The 21,484-nt window shown below is 44.9% G+C and overlaps 1 protein-coding gene across 1 annotated transcript in view; it reads left to right on the top strand.

Moving 5' to 3' along the window:
• LOC137653407 (TBC1 domain family member 2B-like) overlaps positions 1-21,484 on the top strand; it is a 687,014-nt gene that overhangs the window by 234,514 nt on the left and 431,016 nt on the right. The window contains exons 10-12 of the mRNA XM_068386766.1: positions 3,988-4,117; positions 4,725-4,847; positions 8,549-8,677. Of these exons, the coding sequence (XP_068242867.1) occupies positions 3,988-4,117; positions 4,725-4,847; positions 8,549-8,677 (382 nt within the window). The remainder of the gene's footprint in view (positions 1-3,987; positions 4,118-4,724; positions 4,848-8,548; positions 8,678-21,484) is intronic.

The raw sequence follows: 21,484 nt of genomic DNA, 5'->3' as shown, positions 1-21,484 counted from the left end.
TGGCATTAAAAAAAAGAACAATTATCTGAAATGCCTCTCCTTATATGCTATTATTGACACATCTCTGAATTTTAGTAAGTAGCGTAAAGGGAGTGTTTGATGAGGATGGATGGGGATTTTCTCAGGAGGTACTTCATCCAATTTTGCTCATTTCAGCCAACAGTTTAGACTCTCTGATCTGCAGATATTTTGAAAAAAAAAACTTGGTTGTGAACAGGCAGCTAAAAATCATGTTTGTTGATGCACATCTTTCTATGTCTCAACAAATTTGACAACAGTCAGCAGCTGAAGACCAGACAGGCGATCAATACTCAAAACATGGTAGAATGAAAGAGTTAGAACTTTTCCTTTGGATAAGTTAATTACAAAAATTCTTAAAAAAGCTTTTGCAATATGCTAAGTTTTTGTTCAATTAAATAAGATACAGACTGGATGTGTTTTTCAAAAGTAAATTTGTAATCAAGAATTCCCCTTAGAATTTTAAACGAGATATACGTTATATAATTAGAGAAGAAGAGCGGAATGAGTTCTGGAGTGAATTAACTAGGTGTGTAGAAGGACTGGGTAGAAGGAATTATGTAGTTGTTATGGGTGACTTAAATGCTAGAGTGGGTGCTGGAGAGGTAGAAGGTGTCATTGGGAAATATGGCGTACCAGGTGAAAATGAGAGTGGTGAGAGACTGGTAGATATGTGTGTTGAACAAGAGATGGTAATAAGTGCTAGCTTTTTTAAAAAGAAAGATAAAAATAAGTATACATGGGTAAGAGTGGCAAATGGAAGAGTAGTAGAAAGGGCATTAATGGATTATGTGTTGATAGCTAAAAGAATGTTTGGAAGATTGAAAGACGTGCACGTGTTTAGGGGTATGGCTAACGGTATGTCTGATCATTTTTTGGTGGAAGGAAAATTGGTTGTAGCAAAAGAGTGGGGGAATAGAGTAGGTGGATGTAAAAGGGAGCTAGTGAGGGTTGAAGAGCTAATAAAACCGGGGGTAAAAAGTAAATATCAGGAAAGGTTGAAAATGGCATATGACGAGGTGAGAGTAAGAGAAACTGGTAATTTAGAGGAGGAGTGGAAGTTAGCAAAAGAAAATTTTGTTGGGATTGCAAGTGATGTATGTGGCAAGAAGGTTGTTGGAGGCAGCATGAGGAAGGGCAGTGAATGGTGGAATGAAGGAGTGAAGGTAAAAGTGGAAGAGAAAAAGAGGGCTTTTGAAGAATGGCTGCAGAGTAATAGTATAGAGAAGTATGAAAAATATAGAGAGCAAAAGGTGGAAGTAAAGCGCAAGGTACGTGAGGCAAAGAGGGCAGCTGACCTGAGGTGGGGTCAGGGACTGGATCAGTCATATGAAGAGAATAAGAAGAAGTTTTGGAAAGAAGTGAAGAGAGTAAGGAAGGCCGGCGCAAGAATTGAAGAGACAGTGAAAGATGGAAATGGAAGGTTGTTAAAAGGAGAGGAGGCAAGGAAAAGGTGGGCGGAATATTTTGAAAGTTTGCTGAATGTTGAGGATGATAGGGAGGCAGATATAATTGCGGTTCCAGGTGTTGAGGTGCCAGTGATGGGAGATGAGAATGAGAGAGAGATTACAATAGAGGAAGTGAGGAGAGCACTAGATGAAACGAGAGTAGGAAAAGCATCGGGTATGGATGGTGTGAAAGCTGAGATGTTGAAGGAAGGGGGTGCGACTGTACTTGAATGGTTGGTGAGATTGTTTAATGTGTGTTTTGTGTTGTCAATGGTACCAGTAGATTGGGTCTGTGCATGTATTGTAACACTATATAAGGGTAAGGGAGATGTGCATGAGTGTTGTAATTCAAGAGGTATTAGTTTGTTGAGTGTAGTTGGAAAAGTGTATGGTAGAATACTGATTAATAGGATTAAAGATAAAACAGAGAATGCAATCTTGGAAGTACAGGGTGGTTTTAGAAGAGGTAGGGGTTGTATGAATCAGATTTTTACAGTTAGGCAGATATGCGAGAAATATTTAGCAAAAGGTAAGGAGGTGTATGTTGCGTTTATGGATCTGGAGAAAGCATATGATAGAGTTGATAGGGAAGCAATGTGGAATGTGATGAGGTTATATGGAGTTGGTGGAAGGTTGTTGCAAGCAGTGAAAAGTTTCTACACAGGTAGTAAAGCATGTGTTAGAATAGGAAATGAGGTGAGCGATTGGTTTCCGGTGAGAGTGGGGCTGAGACAGGGATGTGTGATGTCGCCGTGGTTGTTTAACTTGTATGTTGATGGAGTGGTGAGAGAGGTGAATGCTAGAGTGCTTGGACGAGGATTAAAACTGGTAGGCGAGAATGATCATGAATGGGAGGTAAATCAGTTGTTGTTTGCGGATGATACTGTACTGGTAGCAGACACAGAAGAGAAGCTTGACCGACTAGTGACAGAATTTGGAAGGGTGTGTGAGAGAAGGAAGTTGAGAGTTAATGTGGGTAAGAGTAAGGTTATGAGATGTACGAGAAGGGAAGGTGGTGCAAGGTTGAATGTCATGTTGAATGGAGAGTTACTTGAGGAGGTGGATCAGTTTAAGTACTTGGGGTCTGTTGTTGCAGCAAATGGTGGAGTGGAAGCAGATGTACGTCAGAGAGTGAATGAAGGTTGCAAAGTGTTGGGGGCAGTTAAGGGAGTAGTAAAAATAGAGGATTAGGCATGAATGTAAAGAGAGTTCTATATGAGAAAGTGATTGTACCAACTGTGATGTATGGATCGGAGTTGTGGGGAATGAAAGTGATGGAGAGACAGAAATTGAATGTGTTTGAGATGAAGTGTCTGAGGAGTATGGCTGGTGTATCTCGAGTAGATAGGGTTAGGAACGAAGTGGTGAGGGTGAGAACGGGTGTAAGAAATGAGTTAGCGGCTAGAGTGGATATGAATGTGTTGAGGTGGTTTGGCCATGTTGAGAGAATGGAAAATGGCTGTCTGCTAAAGAAGGTGATGAATGCAAGAGTTGATGGGAGAAGTACAAGAGGAAGGCCAAGGTTTGGGTGGATGGATGGTGTGAAGAAAGCTCTGGGTGATAGGAGGATAGATGTGAGAGAGGCAAGAGAGCGTGCTAGAAATAGGAATGAATGGCGAGCGATTGTGACGCAGTTCCGGTAGGCCCTGCTGCTTCCTCCGGTGCCTTAGATGACCGCGGAGGTAGCAGCAGTAGGGGACTCAGCAGTATGAAGCTTCATCCGTGGTGGAAATGTGGGAGGTTGGGCTGTGGCACCCTAGCAGTACCAGCTGAACTCGGCTGAGTCCCTGGTTAGGCTGGAGGAGCGTAGAGAGTAGAGGTCCCCTTTTTGTTTTGTTTCTTGTTGTTGTCGGCTACCCCCCAAAATTGGGGGAAGTGCCTTTGGTATATGTATGTATGTATGTATGTATAATTATAGACATTGTCAATGCAAAGATCAGGATGTTGAAGAGCCACTGTCATTGACCTGCTTACAATCATACTTTGAGTTGTGATAGGTTGCAAGTTCATCCCCTATGATTTGCACCATGCACAAATTTTAGCTTGATCTCTTTTAAGGGAATAATTATTCACAGGTCTAAATTCATGAGATGTAATTGATGTAAGGAAAGTAGTATCATATTCATATGCCATAAGTTTGTTTTCCAGGCCAAATCACATATCATGCACATATAGTATGAAAATCAATAGACTCAGGAATGCAAGATACTGTATTACATTCATATTGTCACAATAGTACCTATCATTGACTACTAATTGCAACATATTACTTAAAAATTCAGTAGAGTAATGATGTTGATAAAAGATCCCCCTTCTGCCATGTGTTGTAGTAAAACAGACCTCTTTTTAAGGGAGATGTATACTGTATATATATTTTTTATTTGTTCTTACATGTCGTCATACAAATTCTTGGCCTTTAATTTGGGAGACTGTTTCAGCACAAGCTGGAATCTGTCATTAAAGTTTGTGATTTTTCCCTTGCAGGTTTGCAAGAAAGTTAACTTTAAAATTTTTTTGACAGAGTCATACACAACAAAGGACGTGAGTATGATGAGTATGGATTCTGCAATACTGCCCCTGAAGAAGGAACACTTCATTCCAAAGCAGCCTACTTGCAGAAACAGTCGTTGGCTCTTGCAAATCAAGTTCAGGTAAATTGACTTCAGAAGGGAGTTATTTCGGATCACACAAAACTGAATCAGTAGACTAGAAAACTTTAAATTAATCAGTCAATAAATCATAAAACTGAATTGTTATGATGTCCCAGCAATTAATCTGGACTTCATTATTCTATTTAGTGCAAACATTTAAAGATTAAAAATATTTTCTTGAAATGCATGCAAAAGTACAGTAGATTATTAGCTTAGTTTAAAAGAACTTTATTGAAATCATTATTTAGCCAGTTTTTTTTTCTCCCCTATAGCCAGTTTTGATAAATAGATGGTATTTAGAAATTTGTTAAAAAAAAAAAAAGCGAGGTCCTCTCTCCCTCCATATTATTGTAGATGAGTTCCTATAGTAAAGTTCCATTATAATATAGGGTATCTTCAAGGCTTTAAATCAAAATATATGACTGGTAATAATAGAAGTTATTTTTAAGAGAGTAAATTTCAGTTTAGGAAGAATGGAAATACTTTAATCATTATTTAAAGTTATTTGGCCATGCCTGAATATCCATCATACATTATCTAGTGAATTGGACTTAAGTCTTTTTATTGTATGCATTGGTCAATTAATTTATTATTTCCTGTTTTGCAGCAAAATGGCAATTCTTGGGAAGAAAGATGGGAAAGTTTCTTGGCTGGGACAAGTGCGAAAGAGCTACCAACTTGCCCTGAACTGAAATATCTTATCCGGGGAGGTATTCCCTACCAATATAAGGTAATTGTTACAATCTCAGTTAATATTTGCTCTTACTGTAACTTGTTAGCTTGTCTTGTCGATAGTGAAATCTTTCTAATTTAGTATACTGTAATATGTTTAGTTTATTTTTATGAAATTGTAAGTACTCCATACATTAGGTTTTTGAAATAACCACCCAATTACCTGTATTAATAATTAAGCAGCAACAGAATTTCATTTAGGAAATATATTGTTTCTCTACTCACCTGATTTTGATATTGCTTTACTTTCAAAGATGCTTAAATGTCAATGCTAACCTCCCCAAAAATTTCCTATTGTTTTGGCCTTATATACATACTCTTACGCTCTTTACAGTGGAGATATATTTTGGTGATAGCTGAAACTAGCGTTAAGCTTTTTGTGATGGAAGAAGGAAGCGATGGTAGACCAACTACCCTGCTCACACCTGCACTGGTAACTCATCTTTTTATTTCGGCTCGTTAGAGTAAAGACATAGTCTTGCTCCCCTTCAAAACCTTTTAAGCAGCTAACAATTAAAAGCAGGTGGCCTAAAGGCATAACCCTTTTTCATTCAGAGTTTATATTTGGAATTCCCTTAGGCGCAGTCTCTGTTGTTTCCCTTAGCGAAGCAATGGCAGGCACCACCGGGAGAGTCTCTCGCATTGCCACATGCAGCATTCCTGCCTCCCCAGGGGCTTTCGGGTTGTTCCGCTAAGGAATGGTCTCTGAGGGTGCTACAGTTAGTTGCAGCATGCTTTGCTTCTGCTCATCTTTGTTCCTGCAGCTCTGGCATAGCAACGATAGCAGTGGCAGACTAGTTCCCCTTGGGGTTTCCACTCGGGGGATCCCTTCAGGGTGAACCCAGAAACGAGCTATGGCTACATTTCATAGTTAGCTCTCGATGCCGAGAAGCTGAGTGCAATGCCCGGAGGTCCGACTCAGGTGGTTATGCCAATTTGCTATTTAGCTACTAAGCAAATTTGGATTACGTGGAAAAAAATGATTCAGGTGGTTATTATGATTGGTTATTTTAGTTACTCAGTAAACTCAGAGCACAGGGAAAATATTAGACTCTGGTGGTTATTTTGATTGGCTATTTAGCTACCCATAGACTCAGAGCACAGTAAAAACAGTAGATTCAGGTGGTTCTTACGATTGTCTATTTATCTATTCAGCAAATTTGCATGAAAGATAAACCGATGACTTTGGTGGTTGTTACAATTGGCTATTTAGCTACTTAGCATACTTGGATCCCACAGAAAACAGTTAGCTATGGTGGTTATTATGATTGTCTATTTAGCTACTCAGCAAACCTGGATCAATCACAGGGAATATAGTTGACTTGGGTGGCTATTACAACTGGCTATTTAGTTACTCAGTAAACTTAGAGCATAGGGAAAATAGTAAACTCTGGTGGTTATTCCGATTGGCTATTTAACTACTCAGCAAACTCGGAGTACAGTACATGGAAAACCATTAACTACGGTGGTTGTTATGTTCGTCTATTCAGCAAATCTGGATGACAGAAAAATCTTCCGACACAGGTGTTGGGCAACTCTCCCGTCTGTGGGGTGAGTTATTCTTCACCAACTGCTGACAGTAGCCTTCTTTCTCACTTGCGGGAAGGAGTGGGAGCTTGTAAAGTAAAATTTTGTTGGGCACTCTTGTGATGAATGTGGTAAGAGGATTGTTGGAGGTAGTATAAGGAAGGGAAGTGAGTGCTGGAATGTGGGAGTAAAGGTGACCGGGAAGAGAAAAGATGATATTTGAAGAATGGCTACAGATTAATACTGTAGTATAGAGAAGTATAAAATAAATAGAGAGAAAAATGTGGAAGTAAATCGGAAAACAGTCGACTGGGGCAAAGATGGTAGCTGACTGAGGGCGAGATCTAGATCAGGGATTGGATAGTTTAGCCTATATGAAGAGAATAAATAGTTTTTGAAAGAAGTGAAGAAGTAAGGGTGAATCGAGGAGCGAAGAGACAGTGAAAGAAGAAAATGGAAGATTGTTGAAAGGAGATGAGGCAAGAAAAAGGTAGGCTGAATATTTTGAAAGGTTGCTGAATTTTGTAGATGACAGGGTACCCAGGGAACCTGACCCATGACTCCAGGGGACAGGCGATTCTGCAACACAGGGTCATGGCCCCAGCCACATGTATTGATCCCGGGGGCCAACATAGAGTCGTACCCCATTACCACCCTACTACCAAGATAGCCGGGGATATCCGAGCCATGCCTCAAGGGGGCCATGATCCTGAAGTGCTGAAAACATGGATCCAATATTGGACAATCCAGCAGGGGTATTTGGAGGGACCTAAGTCCGGCCTGTGGGAGAGGCTGGCTCCCGTGCATTGGCTGGCAACCTGAAGTGCAGACCAGTGTCACTGGGTCATGGCCCAGGCTTATGCATCGGCCATAAGGTGCCGAAACACTGGGAAAACACAAGACAATCTGTCCCCCTGGAAAAGCAGGGAACCCGAACCCTGGCCCTCCTAGTGCCAGTCGGACATCACCAGAACACTTAACACTGGGGACACAGTGACACGCATTTTAGCATGGGCGTCAACAAGGAGACACCGGTATTGGAAAACGTACTTGAAAGTTCTAAGGAGCTAAGCCCGCTAACATAGGTCCAAAGGCTCCTTGCTCCTGCCGCACACTTCCCAGTGAATGAGCCAAGGAATTAAGCTTAGGAGCGCCAGAAGCAGAAGCACCCAATGAGTGGAAGGAAGAAGCAAAATTCTCTTCCTTCCCTTCAAAGCATATGGCTCCCACAGCATGGAGGCCACGACCTACACTCGGCACATGGGAAAAATTGCAAATAATCATTGCCTCGGCAAGAGTACAGAGAGTGTGTGGATATACAGCTGGTTTAATAAAAAAAATTTGATGTAAAGTCCATCCTCCCATGAATGAGTGTCTTAGTTCACATATAACAACCAACAAGCAGCATTTACTTTTTGAAAGAAAAAATAAAAAGAATTTGCTTAAAGACACATCGGTACGACTATACTCGATGCGGCCGAAACATAACAGAAGAGACTTTAACAGTTAAGGGGGCATAGCTCCCTCCTTCGCTCCCAATTGGTGCCTTACTGCTCATTAAACAATTCAACTGATGTCCAGCTTTTGGGCTGAAACATATTCCCTACTTATTATTATTATTATTATTATTATTATTATTATTAATGCTATTATTATTATTATTTACTCAGCTACAGCCCTAGTTGGTAAAGCGCATACTATAAGCCCGGGGGCTCCAATAGGGAAAATAGCCCAGTGAGGAAAGGAAACAAGGAAAAATAAAATATTTTAAGAACAGTAACAACATTTAAATAAAAATTTTCTATATAAACTATAAAAACTTTAACAAAACTAGAGGAAGAGAAATAAAATAGAATAGTGTGCCTGAGTGTACCCTCAAGCAAGAGAACTTTAACCCAAGACAGTGGAAGGCCATGGTACAGAGGCTATGGCACTACCCAAGCCTAGAGAACACCGATTTGATTTTGGAGTGTCCTTCTCTTAGAAGAGCTGTTTACCATAGCTAAAGAGTCATGTAGGAACAGTAATACAGTAGCTTATGGTGCATGGAATAATTTGTATTAATAATATAAGGCTTCATATGATTGGCAGCTTGTACAAGCATACATGGTTTTCCCTATTTTAATTTAATTTAGAATAATTATGACATATTTTTGGCTTCTTTCTTCTCAGGGAAAAGTTTGGCGACTGCTAATCGATGCTCAGGTGGCTCCATTGAAAGCAGCCGTTCCTTCAAATTATTACCAAGATTTATTAGCCAGACGAGCATCAACAGCAACTCTCGACCCTGCAGCCAAGCAGGTGAGTTTAGAGAATTTTCTTTTTAGATGACTGTAACTAGGGACAAACTATTGGAAATTGAAATTTAATGGGTTTCCTTATAGTGGTAGTAATATTAGAATTAATGGTAGTAGTATTAATTGTTGTAATAGTAGTGGTAGTACTAGTACCAGTAGTAGTAGTAGTAGTTGTTATTGATGATTGTGTTTTTGTTAATAATGATCTGGCACAATGGCATGTGTGTGTGTGTGAGAGAGAGAGAGACTCTCTCTCTCTCTCTCTCTCTCTCTCTCTCTCTCTCTCTCTCTCTCTCTCTCTCTCTCTCTCTCTCACACACACACACACACACACACACACACACACACACACACACACACACACACACACACACACACACACACACACACACACACACACACACACACAAAATAGCAAAGTTACTTATTACAAATTTAATTAGGGGTTGTGTAATGGTTAATTACTAAGTTAAAAATCACTACAAATTTTTACTGATATAAAATTATATTTTTCTTTTTGTTATATTATCATCTGCAAAAAATAATGGTTAATTACTAAGTTGAAAATCCTGACAAATTTTTACTAAATATTACTTACAGACAGAGTGGCATTGATTTTACTTTTACTGATATAAAATTATGTTTTTCATTTGCTTATATTATCAATTGCAAAAAAATAATGGTTAATTACTAAGTTTAAAATTGTTACAAATTTTGTATTAAATATTACCTACATCAGTGTCCCTAATTTTACTTTTACTGATATAAAATCACGTTTTTCATTTATTTACATTATCAACCGCAAAAAAAGACAATTTTAGTTTTGTAAAATCAGAAATATATAATTTACTGTAATGTGTTCAAAATTTGTTTTCATTTCCATTAACATTTCAGTAATTAGTAATAAAAGAAAATGCCAATAAGCATATACATAATATTAAACGGTGCTATACTAAAGTTATACATATATTTTACGGACAATTAAGGATGATTCATGAATGAGCCGACGTAAGTAAAGCACTCTTGACTATAAACATCAGCATTTTTGAAGACCTCTTTATATTATAAATTACTATACAATCTGAGCTGCTTTCATTAACCCTTTTACCCCCAAAGGACGTACTGGTACGTTTCACAAAAGCCATCCCTTTACCCCCATGGACGTACCGGTACGTCCATGCAAAAAAATGCTATAAAAATTTATTTTTTCATATTTTTTATAATTTTTTAAGAAAATTCAGGCATTTTCCAAGAGAATGAGACCAACCTGACCTCTCTATGACAAAAATTAAGGCTGTTAGAGCAATTTAAAGAAAATATGCTGCAAAATGTGCTGGGGAAAAAATAACCACTTGAGGGTTAAGGGTTGGAAATTTCCAAAGAGCCTGGGGGTAAAAGGGTTAATATTATGTATTTACAATTCCATATTATAATTGATTATGAAAAGTCAAACTGTCACTCCAACTGAAAAGTCAACAGACAACAAACCCCAAGGTACTGCGGAGTGAACAGTTACGGTAGATAAGAAAAAATTTAAGAGAGAAAGACAATAAACTGCACATGAGTGTACTCTCATCATCTCATGCAGATAACTGGAGTAAAAGGGTAATGGAATACCATAGTGCTGTGGCTATGACACTACCCTATACAATAGTTACATGATTAAAAGCCAGAGTATCACTAAAAAAAAATGAGTCTAAAGCAGTTCATAAAAATAGACATCCTGGGAAATCCCGAGAACCCAGGATTAGATGAAATTATATCCCGGAATCCCGAGGCAAAGACATCTTCCCGAAATGAGAAACACTAACTGTTACTAAGAAGTAATTATGAATGCCACATTGTTCCTATTCTAACAAACCTTCCGTTATGTATGTAAATCATCTTTCAGTGTAGACGGAAGGTAGCCATTAGACTTTACTTACGAGGTGGCAACTTTGCCTAACCGCTTGAGCAGGTAGGCTGGGGTTGGCTATGCTCTCACAGCAGTGAGACACATCACTTTTTCTTTTGGCTCGGCAGAGATCAGACATGTCCTCTCTCTCCCTGACTGTCATTGGACTTTTTGATTTTACTTTCTCTTTTCAGGTTTGCATGTTCTCTTTACGATCACCTTCATACGAACCTGTCCAGGACGTGAGGGTGCTGCATGCGGTACTTTCATATCTTCGTTGGAGACCGACCCGCACTCTCTTTGTCCTTCGTGCAGAGGGCATCTCTGCGAGCACGGTTCGCTATGGTAGAAATTTGGGCAGCACAGGAAGAAGAAGGCGAAGCGCGATCTTTTTTCCTCATGGGCGAGGAAAGCGAGTTCTTCTTCACCCACCCCCAAATGTCTTTCAAAAGCAACTTTGTTCCAACACAGAGACTTACCTCGAACTACTTTCTTAGGAGGTACCTGGAATCTCCTCTCAACCAACCAGAGTTTTGTGTAGTTTACCCTACTTCCGTTTTCTGTGAGGACTACCCCAGGCGGAAGGATACGTGCCCTGAGGCTAGTCCCGAGCCAGGTCGCGTGTTAGCTTGGGTCTCGACCCTCAGTAAGTTCTCTGGTCGTTTCGTGATATCATCTCGACGCTCTCCTTGTCTCAGTGGGATCCTTTGTGTCCCCGACTCTTGTGTCCCGCGTGTTCCCACGTGGCCCGCTATACTTTCCCTTGTGCTCTCGCGTGTTCACTTGTTTTCCCTTGTGCTTTCCCTTGTGTTTTTAAAGCGTTTACTTGCCCTTGTTATCCTAACCCGCTGCATTCCCGTGTCTTGCGGTATTGTGCTAGTACGGTATGGAGCATCACCGCCATTGTCCTGGGCCTAAGGCTGGGAAGTCGTGTGGTGCGTTCTTGTTTAAGACTAAGGTGGACCCGCACTCCCTTTGCTCTTCTTGCAGGGGTAGAGTTTGCTCTCCTTCGGACACGTGTCCGGAGTGTGTCGTGGAGTGAGGTGCAGTGGGTGAAGTTTGGAACGAAGAAGAAGAAGTCATCTCAAAACGTTCGCCCAGGAAGACCAGCATTTCTTTGCCCGCGACGTCTACAGGAGAGAAGTCTGACAGGGTTCCTTCTACATCCCCTACCCAGAGTAGGGGATGAGGTAAGTCCGTTGCAAGGAAGAAACCAATGGTCCTTCCCCAGGAGTCGTGTCTCCAGGATTCTGGGGTTGCTGATCCTTTACAGGCAAGTGGGGGGCCTGAAGGTTTAATTAGTGAGGGTCCGCAAGACGATGCCCTTGTGCTTGGGGGGCACGTCTCTTCGGACGACCCTATGTGGAATAAAGATGTCCCCGTGTCTTCACCAGCTTCTTGGATTTATGTTTCAGGCGCCTCCGCAGCTGAAGGAGCCCCAGGAAAAGAAGATTCGCCGTTGGAAGATCCCCTCAGATGGGGGCCCCCGAGAACTCCCTGTAGGTCACCTTTGAGGGGGGAGGACGGCCTTGGGTCCTAAAATGTTGATCGTCCGACCTCTCTCCCAGCCCCTCAATCGGCGGTTCCCGAAGTCTTCCTTCAGCCTTCGACATCTGGAACCCAGAAAATTGTGAAAACGGACGCGCCCGCCTCTCGGATCTGTTATGAAGAGTCGTCGGAGTCCTTGGAGGCAGGCTCATCGTTGTCGTCGGAGGATGGGGCATGGAGAAGACACCGTCGAAGGAGGGACAGATCCAGGAGACGGCGCTCCCCCTCGAGGTCCCGCTCTAGGTCACGACATGGGAGGAAGCGGTCAAGGTCCCCGAGGAGGAAAGCCAGGAGGAGCAGTTCACCGAAGGAGCAATGGGTCCTCGTTCCCCGCAGTAAGCTCGCGGACTTTACTACTCTCCCGAGCACTGCGGGTTGGCTTCCCGGAGACAGTCCTCCTAGAACGGCCTCCACCAGCCATAGAGTTGACTCTCGCAAAGACCCAAGGGGCTCTTCGGACAGGCGTAAGGCCTCGAAACAGGTGTCTCAACCCGCCCAGCGGAGGGAGTCGCCTTTTCGGACGGGCAGCCTCTTCGAGTTAGCTCAGCCGAGCGATATAGAGGGACGGCTTCCTCCGTCGGGCAAACCCACGGAAGCCTCGCTCCCCTTGAAGAAAGGCAAACGGAGGACGGAGGTTCTCGCTCCCTCCGCAATGCCCATCCTCTGACCACAACCTAGTGCGGAGGCCCCCGTCAGTACGGTTCCTCAACCTCAGACGGAGGGCGCGGACGGCGACACTGAAGCCGCGCCAGCGGAGGACTCCGCTTATAGGAGGGTTATTGGTCTGATTCGACAGCACCACAGGATTGAGGAACCACTTCCTTCCGACGAGGATGCCTGGCGGTCTAGCCTTAATAGGCTAATGGAGGAACCCGTTCAACAGAAGCCCTCCTTAGCCCTACCTGTGGCCAGAGATGTGAGGCTTGGCCGTGCTCACATAGACAAGGTTGTGGCACGAAACGCTGAAGGTTCCAAAGTTCAGAGTTCCTCCAAGTTACTCCAGGGGTTGAAGTCCCAAAGTAATATTATTGGATGGAAGGACAGCCACAAGGAACCAGCAAATTGGAAGACTCCCTAGAAGTTTTAGGTCAGGGGGCTTTGGAGGACAGAGCTTCTTCAGCACCTATCTGTTTTTCTCCATCGGAGGCGACGATGATGGAGGAGATGTCCAAAGATCTTGTCAACGTCGCCTCTTGGTTAGACTGGTGGGCCTCGACACTATTAGGCATCCAGGCTTCCTCCGACCCTGCAGTTCCGTCCAACCAAGCACTGTTGAAGGAACTTATCAGCTCCGAAGGGCGGGCCTTGAAGTTCCTAACGTTTCAGTCTCTAGCGTTATCCTCCAACTGGGTCCTGCGAAGAAGAGACACAGTCTTGAGTAAATTGTCCAGGCGTATGCCGGACAGGGAGGCGAGGACTTTGAGGAACCTTCCTGTGTGGGGTGACGGACTCTTTCCCCTGAAACAGACAGAAGAAGTGGTTGAGAAACTTCTGAAACGGAAGGAAGTGAGCATTCCCAGACCTCATGCCATGAGGAGGCCCACTTACAGAAGGCCACCATCTGATGGACGGTCGACGTCTCGAGCCTCCCCTAACCAGGTGAGGAGAGAGGCCCCAACGTCCCTGTGGTCTCAGCCTCCACAGCCCTCCCGCAGGGGCGCTCCCACAGCCCCAGCCTCCTATAGAACAGCCCACTCAGCTTCCAGGAGAGGACGCTCAGGTCGCTCCTCCAGAAGGAGGTAAGGTGAGAGGCCCCCACTCCTGCCCAAGCCTCAGGTAGGGGGATGCCTCAAACAATTTTGGCAAGCATGGAAGAATCACGGAGCAGAACCCTGGACGGTAACAGTGTTGAAAGAGGGGTACAGGCTTCCGTTCCTGGCAGATCCTCCACCTCTTATCCCAGCAAGTCAGGCGGAGTGGTTAGCCCCCAAGGACCCCTTGAAGAGGGAGGCCTTACAAGAAGAAGTCTCCACTACGTTAACGAAAGGGGCAATGGAAACGGTACTACAACCGGGTCCAGGGTTCTACAGCCGCCTCTTCCTGGTGGAGAAAGCAACGGGAGGTTGGAGACCAGTCATAGATCTGTCGGCCCTCGACAAGTTTGTGTGCAAGACCAGCTTCAAGATGGACACCCCGAAGTCGGTCCTGGAGTCCTTGAGGGAAGGAGACTTCATGATATCCATAGATCTCAAGGACGCTTATTTCTAGATCCCTATTCACCCCTCCAGCAGAAAGTACCTTCGGGTGAAGTGGGATACCCAGGTCTTGCAATTCAAGACTCTTTGCTTCGGCCTGTCAACAGCGCACCAAATTTTCACGAGAATCTTCATGACTGTCTCCGTATGGGCTCACGAATGGGGAATTCGTCTGATTCGCTACCTGGACGACTGGTTGCTCCTTTCTTCCTCAGAGGCAGTTTTGAAGGAGCAAGGCTCGAAGCTACTGCAATTCTGCAAAGTTCTGGGTATCACCATCAACCTGGAGAAGTCGCACTTGTCTCCCTCCACCAGGATGACGTACTGGGGGATGGTTCTAGACTCCCGACTAGTGAGAGTCTTCCCATCAGAGGAAAGGCTGAACAACCTGGACCAGGTCCTCCGTCTCTTCCTATCAGGACAGCCCAGGAAGCTGGTTCCCCAAGGGAGAATGAAACTCAGGACCATCCAATGGAACCTGAAGGGACTCTGTAACCAGGTAGGTTCGCCCTACAAAATAGTTCCTGTTCTTCCAGAGACGAGGCAATCCCTGGAGTGGTGGAGGGACCGAGCAAACACCCTCAAGGGGATGCCCTTCGCAGCGGAGCCCCCGGAGATGCTCCTCTTCACGGACGCCTCCAAGGAAGGATGGGGAGCTCACCTTCTCGGGAAGTCAGCAAGGGGCTCTTGGACGGAGGTGGAAAAGACTCAGCATATCAACGTCCTGGAGATGAGGGCCGTTCAGAAAGCGTGCCTTCAGTTTGTTGGTCTTCTAAGGGGAAACACAGTGGCATTAATGTGCGACAACGCCACAGTAGTAACCTACATAAAGAAGCAAGGCGGTCTAAAATCGAAGGAGTTGTGCGATCTCACGTTGGAGATTCTGGATTGGGCCGAGTCGGAACAAGTCGTAATAACAGCAAGATTCATTCCGGGAAAGAGGAATGTCCTAGCCGACGGACTCATCAGAATGGGCCAGGTGGTGGGGACCGAATGGTCTCTTCACCCAGAAGTAGCAAGACTCATCATCCAAAAGTGGGGTTCGCCGGTGATGGACCTCTTCGCAACCAGACTGAACGCACAACTCCCCGTATTCTGTTCTCCTGTCCCAGACCCAAAGGCGGCATTGGAAGACGCCTTTCAACACAGGTGGGACAATCTCGACGTATATTCCTTCCCTCCCTTCGCATTGATCAGGCAAATGCTCAACAGAGTAAGGACGGCTCACAATCTAAGGATGACTTTGGTAGCGCCTTGGTGGCCGGAGAGGGAATGGTTCGCAGATCTAAAAGAGCTAGCGTGCCTTCCTCCGTGGTCTCTGCCAGACAGACCAGATCTCCTGAGGCAGCCACACTTCCAAAGGTTCCACGACAATCCAGAATCTCTGCGCCTTCACGCGTGGAGGTTATCCAGCGGCTCCTGAGGAAAGGTTATTTGGCAGGAACAGCTGAAAGAATGTCTCGTTATCTGAGGCACTCATTGGCAGCGGTGTACCAGGCAAAATGTTCCACTTTCACGAAATGGTGTGCCTCCAGAAACATCAAGCCCTTAAGAGCCTCGATTCCGGACATTGCAGATTTCCTTGTACACCTCAGGGACATGGTGGGCATGTCAATTCCAGCCTTCAAGGGAGTCCGTGCAGTGTTAGGCCAAGTTTTCCTCCTGAAAGGCATTGATCTGGGTTCTTCTAGGCACATCTCTATGCTCATCAGGAGCTTTGAGCAAACCTGTCCTCCCCATGCCTCCAGGGTGCCGCAATGGGATGTGGCTAGAGTTCTGAAAATGCTGAGTGAGCCACCATTTGAACCTTTGAAGGACATAGTAGATAGAAATCTCACGCTCAAGACGGTCTTCATGTTGGCTTTGGCTTCAGCTAAGAGAGTGGGCGAGATCCATGGTTTGTCCTACGAAGTCTCGCATACAAGAGGTTGGCGTGAGATCTCCTTCAAGTTTGTTCATACGTTTGTGGCTAAAACGCAAAATCCAGCTGTCTGGGATCCAAAATTCGAGGGGTTCACTGTTCCAGCAATTCCTTGGTCAGGTAATCCGGAAGATTTTAAGTTGTGTCCAGTCAGGGCCGTAAGGAAATATCTGGAGAGGACTGCCAGTCTCCGGCCTGGTATCAAGAACCTCTTCGTCTCCACGGGCACGGTGAGAAAGCCGGTCTCTAAGAATACCATCTCCTTTTGGCTTCGACAGGTGATCATCAAGGCCTATAGTAGTGCCGGTCTTCCCTACCAGGTAATCCCAGACCACATGACATTAGGGGTATAAGTACCTCTCTTGCCTTTGAGAGAAACATGGCAGTAGCGCAGATCCTCAGGGCAGGCACCTGGTCGAACCAATCTACGTTCACAGCCCACTACCTCAAGGAATGTTCGAGGAAGTCTCTAGACGGGTTCTCTATTGGGACAGTCATCTCCGCGCTCCAAGCAATTTAACGGCCAAAGCCCCAGGTATAATTGCGGGTATCAAGACCAAAAAGACACAGATTCGTTTTCCCTTTTCCCCTTGTCTTCTCTTTTCTCTTCTTTCCCCGGAGATTTGACCAAGTAGAAACTGCACAAGACATGACTTCACAACTTCGTCACTGAACACAACAGCAAGAAATTTTTTAAGGGTGAGTACTTAGACACTAGTGTGAGCTCTTTGTGTAGTTTTTCCTATGGTTCGTTTTCTGACAACCTTTGGAACCTAGTCTCCTATCTAGGTTCACGGCCGTTCTGCTTAGTTGGGTCTAGGTCAGGTAGACACTCCCACCTCCTAAAGTGTAAGTCTCCTAAGAAAGTAGTTCGAGGTAAGTCTCTGTGTTGGAACAAATCACAAATTTTTAGTAATTTGTATTTTTCTTAACATACTTACCGAGAACTACTTTTGGGTAATGGCCCTCCCTTCCTTCCCCGAGTGCCTTTCTGACCCTTAGTTAATTTTTAACATTCAAGAACTTACTGAGGGTCGAGACCCAAGCTAACACGCGACCTGGCTCGGGACTAGCCTCAGGGCACATATCCTTCCGCCTGGGGTAGTCCTCACAGAAAACAGAAGTAGGGTAAACTACACAAAACTCTGGTTGGTTGAGAGGAGATTCCAGGTACCTCCTAAGAAAGTAGTTCTCGGTAAGTATGTTAGGAAAAATACAAATTACTAAAATTTTGTGATTTTCGCTGGCGCTCTTCCGAGGAACGATCAAGTAGGAGCGCAGACCGACTAACTCCTTGGTAAACACGAGTTATTTGGGGTTTTGTTGCTTCCCCTAGAGGAGCAACTTCACCTCCAGCCGTGGGGAGCCATTCTCCCTTTCAGATCTTTTGCAGGTGTGGTCGTCGTTAGGGATTTCGAGACCCCCCTTCGAAAGAGGAGCTGCTGTGCCTTCTTCTTCAGCGTGCTGCTGGTAAGGACCCTTCTCCGGAGCCGTCGACATCTCACGCTCTGGGACTGTGCAAGGTCCATCTTTCGCCCTCTTCTGGATCTTCTACGTGCGGACAAGGCGATCACTCACATTTGCCTCTCCAACAGCCTCCTGCTTACAACGAAACCTCTTTCCATCCTGGAACCTCGTCGTCCCCCAACTTTCAACCCTTTGTTTCTCCCCACAGGAACCCGCTGGTTGCAGGTGTAGATCTTCCAGGTACCAGCGCTCCTACCACCACCATAGCTAAAGGACGAGCATCGCAATCGCCTTGCCCTTCTGGACCCTCTTCCCATGATTGCCGATCGAGACGATCGGGAGATCTGATGGATCATAGGTCTTCATGATCCGAGCGCTCTTCTTCTAGAAAATGCTCATGCTCTAGAGCTTCGCACTCACAAGACCACAGGTCTCAATGCTCACCTCCGAGACGTTCCTTTGTTATTCTTGCGATCGTGTTCCGCACGATCACGAGCAAAGCCTAGACCTAGGTCCAGACGCTCGTGATCTAGATCACGAAAATGGTGCTCGGACTCGCTAGGACGATGCTTTCGTTTTCGAGGGCAGCCTTCACGTTTGTGAGGTTACCGTTCACAAGAGCGACGTTCACATTCGCAAGGGTACCGCTCATGAGAGCGGCGTTCACATTCGTGAGGCCGACGCTCACGAGAGCGACGTAGGCATTCGCAACGTTCACGCCATTCTCGAACAAGAGCTAGACACGAATATCTCGTTCACGATCACGAACCGCGCGTTCGCAATCAAGGTCTAGACGTTTCATGTCTAGAGGTAGGCGCATGCGCAGTCCATCAGCGAGTAGCTCCTCTACCATACCTTCTTCCAAACAACATCAGACGGACCTGATTATTATTACAATATTGTTATTATTATTATTATTATTATTATTATTACTTGCTAAGCTACAACCCTAGACAGAAAAGCAGGGTGCTATAAGCCCAGGGGCTCCAACAGGGAAAATAGCCCTGTGAGAAAAGGAAACAAGGAAAAATAAGAAGAGTTACATCATCAAAATAAATATTGCCTTTATAAACTATATAAACTTTAACAAAATAAGAGGAAGAAAAATTAAATAGAATAGTGTGCCTGAGTGTACCCTCAAGCAAGAGAACTTTAACCTATGACAGTGGATGACCATGGTACAGAGGCTATGACACTACCCAAGACTAGAGAAGAATAATTTGATTTTGGAGTGTCCTCCTAGAAGAGCTGCTTACCATAGCTAAAGAGTCTCTTCTACCCTTAGCAATAGGAAAGTGGCCACTGAACAATTACAGTGCAGTAACCCCTTGGGTGAAGAAGAATTGTTTGGTAATCTCAGTGTTGTCAGGTATATAAGGACAGAGGAGAATATGTAAAGAATAGGCCAGACTATTAGGTGTATGTGTAGGCAAAGGGAAAATGAACTGTAACCAGAGAGAAGGATCCAATGTAGTACTGTCTGGTCATTCAAAAGACGCCATAACTCTCTAGTGGTAGTATCTCAATGTGTGGCTGATGCCTTGGCCAACCTACTACCTAATGGCGATGCTTGGAAACGCATCCCGCTGTGAAACGTTCTCCAACAAGAGAAGTTCCTTTTCAGAGGCCTCCTCTGGTGACCTTGTCGGAAGTAGGTGCTTCTCTGAGGCAGCAGGAAGGTGTTAGACCTTCCTCTTCCTGTGTGGCTTCTAGTGCTCATGTTGCGAGCACTTCTGCTTGTGAATCGCATTCATTGACCTGTATAACTCGCAATTTTGTTTGTGAATTTCATGATTTCGTGAGTAAATCGATGGCTTCCGCGAGCATTTCATGAGCAGATGTGTCGGAACCGCAAGCAACTTCTTCCACCTTAGTGGATGACCAACATCCTTTCCAAAGGGTTTCAAAGAGCCTCATATTAGGTTCGCTAATGTACCAATTAGTCCGGACTTCCCTTCATATCTGAAGGAACGTGTTCCTCTGCCTCAGAGGTTATCACCTCCATCAACTTGAGCTCCTTCTAGAGTTCACCCCAAAGGACACTCTCCGAGAGAAGTCCAGGGCTTAACTAGAGGATCAGAACTTCCCATATGGGTGAGTACGTTCATCACCACCCTGCTGAAGTCTCTGAACGTGGCTCCTTTTACCGCCACAACCTCCAACTGTTCCAGTTAAGGCAACCCCTAGGATCCCCTTGGAACCCTCGTCGAGTTCGTCAGTTGGGAGTCAAGACTCTAGAAGGAGGTTGACAGCAGACAAGGTACGCAGATCACCTCCACCCCGATCGGGTGCTGAAGCTCCTAAAGAGTCGGACTCTTATATGGTAAAGGAGGTCATTACTAAGAGACAGAAAAAGAGGATGAGAAGGAGGAGAGGCGTAACTCCACCTCACGCCGACATCATCCGCCCTCGTACGAGTAGGGACTTAGGCTCGTCCAGGGAGATTACGATCCATCCCTTTTACCCTCAAGACATTGAGGTAGTGCCTCCGGACCATCATCCGATTTCCGTATCTCTTCCAGAGGAGGACCCTTCAGCTCCTACTGCCAAGGCTTCATCAAGTGCCTCGAAAACCTCTCAGGTTCCCCCTCCTAAGACCACGAAGGAACGTTCTGTGCGTAGGGAATTGAAGGACGCTAAGATGAAACCCAAGAACATGCGGTAAGGGAAGCTCGAGTGGCTGTGGCACAGAGATGGTCCCCTGTGGCGGGTCCACCCAGTGATACAGTTGACGACCCTGAACTACCCCAGACTCGGGATGTGAATCTGGAGGTGGACGACCCCGGAGATTCTGAGGACGAGAATTTTCTAAAGGCGGCCAGTCCGAACTATCACTGAACAAGAGAGACGTAAGTCAGAGCACACCTTTTGGCAGGTCCTTGCTTGCATAAGGGACATCAACAGGCTGTGTACTCCTGGTTCCACCATCAAGGGAAGGATATGGTTCTCGAAATATTCGAGACCCAGAAGCCTTACAGGTCCAGTGCAACTCTGCCCTGGTCAAAGGGTTTGACAGCTGCCAAAAGGAAAGCTGTCGCCCAGATAGCTGGAACTCCTAGTTCCTTGAGGGCAGGTTCCTCCTCTCGGTCCCTTCCACTTCCTTTTGTTTTACAAAGGAAGTATTACGAGATCGAAGGGGAACCTCATTCCACCATGTCTTAACGAAGGGCATCCCGACTCTAACCCTCTCCTCTCTGAAGGACTCCCTCTCGGCAGTTGAGCATAGGGAGAGGCGCGAAGTGCACCAAACAGGATGCTACATGGCTCGATCTATGGCAAGGATCCTTGGCCTTCATGGTCCGCTCCCATGATCTTTCAAAGGAGTCAGCTTGGAAGACCACGTCGTCAACCTATGAGTGAATGCCGTTCTCAAAAGAATGGATACAGTGAACCCTCGTTTATCGCGGTAGATAGGTTCCAGACCCGGCCGCGATAGGTGAAAATCCGCGAAGTAGTGACATCATATTTACCTATTTATTTAACATGTATATTCGGACTTTTAAAAGCTTCCCTTGTACGTAGTACTGTTAACAAACTACCCTTTAATGTACAGAACACTTAATGCATGTACTACAGCACCCTAAACTAAAACAGGCACAAATATTAAAGGCGATTTTATATCATGCGTTTCCTAAACACCTAAAAAGCACGATAAAAAATGGCAATCAATGTTTTGTTTACGTTCATCTCTGATCATAATGAAGAAATAAACTCATTTAGTGTACACATATATGTATAGGTTAGTTTTTGCATCGATTATATTGATTATACAGTATGTTGATTTTG

This window comes from Palaemon carinicauda, chromosome 14, assembly GCF_036898095.1.
Source record: "Palaemon carinicauda isolate YSFRI2023 chromosome 14, ASM3689809v2, whole genome shotgun sequence".
Lineage (NCBI taxonomy): Eukaryota > Metazoa > Arthropoda > Malacostraca > Decapoda > Palaemonidae > Palaemon > Palaemon carinicauda.
Note: the sequence above shows the minus strand (reverse complement) of the source record. Positions and strands in the feature narration are given on the sequence as shown.